General features: G+C 42.5%; 1 protein-coding gene across 1 annotated transcript in view; it reads right to left on the bottom strand.

Moving 5' to 3' along the window:
• Nucleotides 1-4,705: 4,705 nt before the first annotated feature.
• Nucleotides 4,706-10,236, bottom strand: part of OCA2 (OCA2 melanosomal transmembrane protein) — a gene marked incomplete at its 5' end in the record, with an annotated part of 236,442 nt that continues 230,911 nt past the window's right edge. The window contains one exon of the mRNA XM_081326959.1: nt 4,706-6,695. Coding sequence (XP_081183085.1) covers nt 6,611-6,695 — 85 coding nt within the window. The 3' untranslated portion in view covers nt 4,706-6,610. The remainder of the gene's footprint in view (nt 6,696-10,236) is intronic.

Raw genomic sequence — 10,236 nt, 5'->3', positions numbered from 1 at the left:
CCATGTAATTTCATGGACAGAACCATGCAGTTTTATTAGCAAAAGTACAGAAGAGGTTGGTCACTGCCTTTTTTCAGGATGTTTTACAAATTTCCGTCCTACCCTACAGCCCTAATAGTCTCCCATCTAAATACTAAGTAGGTTCAATCCAGCTTAGCTGAACTCTCACAAGGTTAGCTGAAGACATATAATTCCAGCATAAATTTCTCAGTATGAAGTTGTGATTGTCGCAAAGAGGAAATTACAAAACACTATTATTATGCATCAGAATTAATTAATCTATAGGATATGCTTGCATGCAACATAAACTTACCGTATATACTTGAGTATAAGCCGAATTTTTCAGCCCACTTTTTGGGCTGAAAAAATCCACTTCGGCTTATACTCCAGTGAACAAAAAAAAAGAACTGTCCCTTCGTTCGGGCCAGGCTGCTGAGAGAAGGGAGCGGCAGAGCCTTGCAGAGCTGGTAGAGGTGGCGGCAGTCCAGCGTTGTTTCTCCCCCTCGTGTGTCAGACCCACGGGAATGGCTGGTAGGGAAGCGGCATTCCGGCATTCCCCCCCTTCCTGTGTGTCGAGCCCACGGGGCTTGACACACAGAGAAATGTAAATGCCGGACTGCCGCCACCTTTACTAGCCATTCCTGCGGGTCTGACACACACACACACACACACACACACACGCCGCCGGGCTCGGCTCCTCGGCAGGAGGGGCAGCCCCCGCTGCGCCCCCCTCCCCTCCCGGGCCGCAGCGCCGCGCCGCCGCCGCCACTTCCTCCGGGCAAGTCGGGGGGGCTTGCGGGGCGAAGGCACCGGCCGGGGGGCAGGCAGGGCGGGAGGGCGGCCGCGCAGCTCAGCGCCGCCCCGAAGCCACAGCCAGCCGCCGCCGCCCGCGTCCCGGCAGAGAGAGCCTGCCCTGCGGAGCACGCTCGCTCGCTCGCCCGCTGCCTCGCCCGGGACCAGCGGCGCCGCCCCGAAGCCACAGCCAGCCGCCGCCGCCCGCGTCCCGGCAGAGAGAGCCTGCCCTGCGGAGCACACTCGCTCGCTCGCCCGCTGCCTCGCCCGGGACCAGCGGCGCCGCCCCGAAGCCACAGCCAGCCGCCGCCACCCATGTCCCGGCGGAGAAGCCCGGGCGAGGCAGCGGGCGAGCGAGCGAGCGCGCTCCCCAGGGCAGGCTCTCTCCGCCGGGACGCGGGCGGCGGCTGGCTGTGGCTTCGGGGCGGCGCCGCTGGTCCCGGGCGAGGCAGCGGGCGAGCGAGCGAGCGTGCTCCGCAGGGCAGGCTCTCTCCGCCAGGACGCGGGCGGCGGCTGGCTGTGGCTTCGGGGCGGCGCCGCTGGTCCCGGGCGAGGCAGCGGCCGAGCGAGCGAGCGCGCTCCGCAGGGCAGGCTCTCTCCGCCGGGACGCGGGCGGCGGCGGCTGGCTGTGGCTTCGGGGCGGCGCTGAGCTGCGTGGCCGCCCTCCCGCCCTGCCTGCCCCCCGGCCGGTGCCTTCGCCCCGCAAGCCCCCCCCGACTTGCCCGGAGGAAGCGGCGGCGGCAGCGCAGCGCTGCGGGCCGGGAGGGGAGGGGGGCGCGGCAGGGGCTGCCCCTCCTGCCGAGGAGCCGAGCCCGGCGGCGTGTGTGTGTGTGTGTCAGACCCGCAGGAATGGCTAGTAAAGGTGGCGGCAGTCCCGCATTTGCGTTTCTCTGTGGGCTCGACACACAGGAAGGGGGGGAATGCCGGAATGCCGCTTCCCTACCAGCCATTCCCATGGGTCTGACACACACATGCACGCACGAGGGGGAGAAACAACGCTGGACTGCCGCCACCTCTTCCAGCCCTGCAAGCAGAGGCTTGCAGGGCTGGCAGAGGTGGCGGCAGTCCAGCGTTGTTTCTCCCCCTCGTGCGTGCGTGTGTGTGTGTGTGTGTGTCAGACCCGCAGGAATGGCTAGTAAAGGTGGTGGCAGTCCGGCATTTGCGTTTCTCTGTGTGTCAAGCCCCGTGGGCCCGACACACAGGAGGGGGGGGACGCCGCTTCCTTACCAGCCATTCCCGCAGGTCTGACACACGCACGCATGCATGAGGGGGGGAAACGCCGGACTGCCGCCACCTCTACCAGCCGTTCCCGCAGGTCTCACACACACACACAAACACACACACACACACACACACACGCACAAGGAGGGAAACAACGCTTGACTGCCGCCTCCCTAGCAGACCTTCCCTGCGGGATGTGCTGCCAGGAAGCCTGGCAGCCTGATGAGCGGACCCTGCGAACCTCGGCCGAGCCAGCTCCGGGATGCTGCCAGAGTCAACGAGCGGCTCGTGGTGGCACAGAATATAGATAGGTATGTTGCTAAGAAGGGGCCAAGCCTATAAATATACTCGGCTTATACTCGAGTCAATAACTTTTTCCAGTTTTGGGGGGTAAAATTAGGGGTCTCGGCTTATACTCGAGTCGGATTATACTCAAGTATATACGGATACATAAAAATTATCCTGATTATTGCTTTTAGATATCACCTAACCTCTTCAATATCACTTAAATAATCATTTTAAATATATTAAATGCATAGTTGGGAGGTAAAATTAATTGCCTATAACAATTTTGGAGAATCCATTCAGTTTACCAGAATTAATCTATATATTACTAAAACTCCTTTGTTTGTTTGTCACCTTTAATTGGGTGAAATGGCACATCACAGGGCAGCATTTTTTTAATCAAGGTGTCTCAGATAGGCTGAGTTAAAAATGCATCCAAGATCCAGAACCCATTACCAAGGATCTTCAAATAAGATGTATTCACAAAATTGTGGCCACTGCAGCACTGTCATAGTTAGCCATGGTCACATGACCATGATTTCCAACTACATTTTCCAGAACCCCACGGGCTGCATGGTACTAGGAAAGATGGGACAGGCATATCCCTGTCCTCTTTCCTGCCTCCCTCTTGCCTCTGCATTCAAACAGCTGGTAACAAGGTCTGACTGGCAAGCAGTGATTGGCTGCTTTGGAACCAAGGCCAAAATCTGAAATCTCTCAATGACAGTGGGCAGGGGCAGGGAGAAACAACAGGGAGTGATTCAGATGCATATTTGCAAGATAGGGATGTTTTGGATGTGCTGTTGTTAGGTAAGCACTCTTTCTCCCCGGAAGAAGGGGGCCCTTGGGGAAACAGCTGGATGGGGAGTGGGGGTGTAGTTTTCTTCAAGGCCCTTTGTTCCTGCTTTCCCTGGCAAAATGACAGGCAGTTCCATGAATCAGCCAAGCGGAAGGAGAAAGAGGAGGCTTCACTGGGGCTTTGCTGAGGGTCATTAGGGAAGTGAGAATAGCACCAGCCTATATTATATGTGGAAAGAAGGATGATCCTAGGTTCTCTAGTTGTTTATAATGTCTCGAAAAGTCATTATGCCTGATGGGACAGCAGAAATCCAATAGAATCTAATGCTTCTAGAATATCCAATTAGGTAAGTCTTCAGTAAAGAACTGCACTGTTTAGCCAGCAGAATAGAATCAATCAAGCTTTGAATTTTTATATTGTTGTTTTTAAAAATTATATTTAAGGAATATAATCTGGTGGGGCAAGCCAGTGGTAAGAAAAGAAAAAGACCCACACACTTGTGGACAGGTATCATATATATTGTTACAAAATTTCTTTTACAATGACATTTTTCTCATTGTGAGGTACATCACTGGAAAAATACAGATTACAGTCTTCTTGATTTCTTAAATCTATAAAAAATTACAATAGAAAATAATCCTATTGTTGTATTCAGTATATTTAATCTTTTAAGCTCATCATATTTACTGTAAACTCTCTATGAGTAAGTCACATACAGTATATGGATGTTTTTCAGACAGCTACTGAGAATGAATGAAAGAATTGTATATCTTCCCATTTTCTATTAGCCAAATGTCAAATGCACTGATTTCAAGGAAAACTGTACTTTGTCACTCTAAAAATGCAGATTGTAATTTTGAAAGTCCTTAGTACTGGAACTCAAACAGTATAAAACATGATGTCTCAAATAATCAATTAGTTTATCAACTAAGGAATAGGATAAAATATCTATAATCCTATTGACATTGGCATCTTCAGAGAGAGAAGACAAGGACTTCACTTTCATAATGTTGTCATCACATACTATAACATCATTGCACAAATGATCAAATTATATAACTTTACAATACAAATGTAATCTATTATTTGCATGATAATGTCACAAAAGAATAATATTATAATGGATTCTTATACAGCACCTATCATATTTAGCAAGACTAAAACTAATAAATGTACTGTTTTCATTTGGTTTATTTTAAATAATGTTAAATCAGGATCCAATTTAAAGCAAATTATTTAATTCCTAGAACAGCTAATATAATATGATTAAATAACAAGGTTATGAAATATTTCAAGGCAGAGGCAAATTGTTTAATTCCTGAGGCAGAATCTTTCTAAATGGGTTAAGAACTAAAAACTGAAATAAGAGCAGAACTATTATTTGATAACACATGATAGATAAGAAGTTCATCTATGTGATGAGAAAAATGGGAAATCCTACATATTTCAGATTTTTCCTTCCATGTAGCTGACACTGCAGTGCATTGAGTAGGATGTATGGTGTGTGTTTATGTGTGTGTGTGTGTGTGTGTGTGTGAGAGAGAGAGAGAGAGAGAGAGAGAGAGAGAGAGAGAGAGAGAGAGAGAGAGAGAGAGAGAGAGAGAGAGAGAGAGAGAGTTGAAATACGCATTGCAGCATTGTAATGCTATGTCCAGCATTACAGAATGGATACCTATAATAGCTTATAAGAGTCAGCAGACACAATCCAAAGAATAATCTTCATATAGGGAAAAAGTACTTATTACAATACAATACAGTTTTATTACATCATGGAGATGTTAGTACTTATTAAGAGCCAAGTGACATTTTAAATGGCACAGGCAGTGAAAAAGCCAATTCATTGGATCATGGGGGTTAAAGAGATAGCAACTCTTCCTAGATTTGGAAATATGATATGAGAGCATAATGGATGCACAGCTTCTATCATGGGTGTCATTCTCCACTTCTATATTTACAATCTCTATCTATAAAAATGCCTTGGAAAAATATTCTAACCAGTTTGCTATTCTTAAACTGTCCTGCTTAGCCAGTGAACAATAAGCAAGCATGAATCCTTGATCACTAAATATATTAAAATTAAGCTGTTTACACATAGCCTTAGGTAAATACCCCTGATAATTGTCCAAAATATAACTCATTTTATTTATACATGTGCATTTGAGTGAATAACAATTCTTCTGAAACTGATAGAAAATTATGAGCCAAAGTAAAAGGGATAATTGTTCAATTTCAAATCATTGTTTATTTTAAAACAATGAAGTAATTTTATTATGCAAAGTGTCCCTATTTACTGTACTTATTTATCACAGTAAGCATAAGGTGAATATCAGCAACTTACAATACAAATTGCTAAACATATCACCAAGGCCAAATGAGAAATGGAAAATATCTGCAATAGCAAGATCTTTACTCATAACTACACACAAGATTTAGTAATCCAAAATTTCAGGAGAAAATATGACCCCATATAAATTCATCCTTCAATTAATATAGATTATTATGAAAGTATGTATATTTATTTGAATGTTAATTAATAAATCTCCCTCCTTTGAGAACATTTTGGAGGAACCATTGCAGAAAGGTTTATCCTTACTGCATAATGATCTTTACAGAAAATATAGACCTGGCATTTAATCAGCATCATTACCCACAAGCATATTTTTAAAAAGATAATATTTAAATGTCTGGTTAGTCAGATTATCTTATTTGGGGGGACAGGTGTGAAAAATTATCCTGGAATATATTTCACCTAGCTGTAACTACTATCAGGAAGTCCATCTGGAACACATCATAAGAACATTGATTTAGACCTGAGCACATTATTCAAAAGGATACATGATGTTTGTTCATCTGTGCCATTTTAAACTGGAGACCCCAAATTGACATGTCAAAGGGAAGGATTTTAAGCTAGTTTTAACAGTTTCTTTACTGTACTATCAGCCCTCCTGGGTAAATCAGACAAAAAATATTGCTACTTTATTGTAATGCTACATTAACAGAATCTTGCAAATCTGAAAGCACAACTTCTCACAAATACTTTTAACTGCTTGATCCATTAGGGTGGGTCCTTCATAAGTTTGTCTTTATGACCATTAAGCATTGGGGTGTCCTGCCTCTCTTGTCTGATTGTTTCCTAGGCAGCATCTCTTCCTTCCTTTTCTCATGTTCCATTTCATCTTCAGACCACAATCTTTCCAATTGCAATATAAAATAGTACAAACCCTTCGAAGTTTGACATGGTAATCATAGAGCTATCAGCTATTAAGTAAAATTATGCTGACTTGCATTCCATGTGGTTCTATTTATCTCAGTCACAACAGGAAGCACAGACTACATTTTTCCTATCAAAATCAATGCTTGATTTCATTTAAAAACTAGATTTTTTGCACATGATGGAAAGATAATTTAGAGCCAAAAAATCTGGTTTTCTTTCAGTGATCCAAAAATTTAACAAAAGCTGAAAAAGATTGACAGAATCTTTTGATCATATAGTATATGATCAACACATAGAATTTAAGCCCAACCCAGTACAACATGAACAACAAGAAGATAACACATTCCAATGGTACAGGATATGACTGTCATGGGGAACCCCAACCTGAAAATTAAAAAGAAAGAAAGAAAGAAAGGAGTCAGCATTTTCTTGTTAACATTCTCATTGAAATTTAGCAATAATTAACAAGTACAATAACAAAGCAATGCCAAGTTAACATTGTAATTGATTATGTGTTATAATTCTATAGACATAATTTACAAATTTATGTGCCTCTATAATACATCAGACAAAGGAAAGAAAATCTGAGGAAATATCTGTCAGGACCCACTTCAAACCCACATCTTAAGAAACCAGAACTCTTGGAAACAATTTCTTCCAAACAGGAACTTTTATTAAGAGTAGGTGATAGCAAGCATAATAGACAGGATCTCAGAATTCCCCATGCAGTGCAGTAGATTATAGTATTCCCAAGCAGGACCCCACCCCATAGATCGACCTCCCAATGTGGAATGGCCAATCCCCAAGTATTAAGTCCGTTGTGGGAACCGGGGAGATAACATCAGCCTGTCTCCAGCTCATGCAGTGAGGGTTGGCAGCTTCTTCACACCTTCCTCTGAGAGTGTAGACATAAACCAGGTGCTGAGGTTACATTCCTTATTTCCTCCTTTGTTCTTAACTGACCATTTAAAAGATAGAGTTCAGAGAGAGAGATAACACAGTAAAAAAGTTGTTACATTTTAGTGGGCAGGTCGAGGATACAGACCCAATAAACAAAGTAAAGGATTACATTGTAACAAATAGAGGGAGTGAAAGGGCTCGTTGCCTTGGAAGAGTGAGGAAAATTCTCAGGGATGACTCACACCCTGGACTGATAGGAGATATAGGAGTATAGCCAGCCATACCAACAGGCTGAAAAACAGCTTTTATCCGTGGGCTGTTAGGCTTTTGAATGGGATATAATCTCTGTGAACTTATGCAGAATTGACTTGGGAGGCCGGTGTATGGTGTAGTTGGTTCACATGGTGTGGTAGGATGGAGGGTTTGTTGTCATTGTGTGTTGGGGGGAGGGAGCACGGGGAGAGGCTCAGCTAATCTCAATGTACACATGTTGTACTTTGACAATAAAAGGTTTATTTATTATTAATAGCCCTGCAGGCACATCCCCCCTCCCCCTTGGGAGTATAACAAAACCCAGGAACAGGTAGAATGAAATAGAAATGAAATGAAATAGGAATAGGAATAGGTTCTGACAATATCATCATTATAAAATACTAGATTAGAGACTAGTTTCAACCGTGTATTAAAAGGAGACTTAATTGTAATGATTTCTGATGGATTATGCCAATACATTGAGTAACAGTTATTTCAGTTTTATTTAAATATCTAGAGTTTCATTCCCCAAGTGCATAAAGGAAGGATACAGTTGGCAGAATGAAGGTCGAAGAAGAAAAAATACTTTGCAGGTTATTTTCAGTCATGAACTGGAAATCAGAAAGTAAAATTGAAGCCAAATATACCTAAGCATCTTTAAAAATACTTAACTCCTATAGAATAGAGTACATTACAACCTATTCTAAGTCTTCTGTATTACTTACTATTATTATTTACTTACTAGCCTTGGTGGAGCAGTGGGCTAATGCCTCCTTAAGTAACACCAGCTGCCTGCAATTATTGCAGGTTCGCATCCCACCAGGCTCAAGGTTGACTCAGCCTTCCATCCTTCCAAAGTAGGTAAAATGAGGACCCAGATTGTTGGGGGCAATTAAGCTGACTTTGTAATAATGCCACTTGGGGGGTGTATGAAAGCCCTAATAAGCAGGCATATAGTACATAGAATGAAGGCTACTGCTAAGCTTGTAAGCCGCCCTGAGTCTTCGGAGAAGGGCGGGATATAAATGGAATTAAAATAAATAAATAAATAAATAAATATGCTAGTGGTATCTGAAGTTACTTCTAAGTGTTGGGCATAATAATTGAGAGTCTGGGATTTGCCAGCAAAGGACCAAATGAGTACTCTCACAAACCACATGGCATACTCTCACAAACCACACATTATTGACTTAATGTTTCTCAATAACATTTCTACTATATGGCAAATTTTGTAGATTTGCAAATTTTGCAATATAAATTATGATAATAAAAGCAAGTATCTGGCTCTAAATTTAGAAAACTCAGTAGTTCAGAAGGTAATTACACAACGTAAAGGAGTTCTCTCCCTAAATAATCAAGGGAGTGTACCACAAAGGCTGTTTATGTGTCCCATGTTCCTTAAAGTGCTGCAATTTTATCATGGCAGCCAACCAGCAGGGCATTTTGGAATATTTGTGCCTTCTGATTTGTGGTGGCCTTTTGCTCAGGGGCCACCAAACTCTCAAAATGTCAAACCTATAATCTTCAAACAGTTCATTTCATCTCCTCTCATGGCCTTTCTTTTGGCCGCAAGAGTTTAGTTAGTCACTTCATTTATCACATATTCTAACCCCCAGACATATCCTGTACCTGATCTCAGATAGAAAGGTTCAAATCACTGCCTAATTTTAGACAGGACTCTTTTAACTCCTGAATGTTAAGTATTTTGTCTCTGCTTTCAATATGCTATGTAGACAACTATATTGAAAACCTTGCCAGAATATTTTTTTAAAGGTGAATGACACCACTTACATTTATCCACCTAGGAGATTAGTTTCCTTATTAAAACCTATCTGTATGTTCTACTACTTTAAACAAAGCAACTATCCAAGTAACTTTTAAAGCCTCTTTGGACAGTTGTTCCAATACAGCAGAGCTGGAAGTATGGGCAAGATGAGTATATATTACACTTCTACTAATTTAATTGAAATACAGAAGCTCAAACATTTTAAAATTAAAAAACTAATTTATTTTTAAAAAATTCAAATACTTTCACATAGGAAAGCAGCACTTTCTAAAAATTAGCAAATGCACCTAGCAGAAAAATGTCCTAGTTACATATATTATGGTTGGGAGCATTAGCAATGTGTTATTCATATATCTAGAGGGAAGCATGGGATCAAAGGTCTGGAATCTCCTTTGGAATTCTTAAATTAGCCTTTCATCTGATTTTACTCAAAACATATTTCTCTGTCAGAACCCATATCTACAGGGTTCCCCTTCCCCCCTCCTAACTCACTCTTTTTCTTTCCTCTTTCATCCTGACCTGAATCTCACTCTCTTCTCTTCCTAGGTTCTGCATACTCCTGGGGGGAGTGCTTGAGGGTTATTGCCTTGACTAATTTTATCAGCCGGCCTGATTTTATCTCCCTTTTCCCACATGGAACTTAACACCTGGGAATTGCCTTGTTTGAACTTCTAATAAAAGATCCTTTTGGAAGAAACTGCTTCCACAAGTTCTACTTTCTTGGGATGAGGTTTTGAAGTGGGCCCTGACATTCTCATCACTTTCTTCACCTCTGTGATAAAGTAGTAGATAAATAGTAGATAAGTGGGTTTTTATTTGTACCATGGGCTAGAATCTCAGCTTTTTTCAATAAACAGACACTATTAAAGTTATTTTGGATCATGAGGCAGAATACCCCACAAGTTCTTTTCCCTTCCTTCTTTTGCAGTAAATGTTCAATAATATAAAATAAGCAAGCATTTTATATGCATTAATAATGCCCCAAAT

Source organism: Vipera berus (genome assembly GCF_964194415.1).
Source record: "Vipera berus genome assembly, chromosome: 4".
NCBI classification, from domain to species: domain Eukaryota; kingdom Metazoa; phylum Chordata; class Lepidosauria; order Squamata; family Viperidae; genus Vipera; species Vipera berus.
Note: the sequence above shows the minus strand (reverse complement) of the source record. Positions and strands in the feature narration are given on the sequence as shown.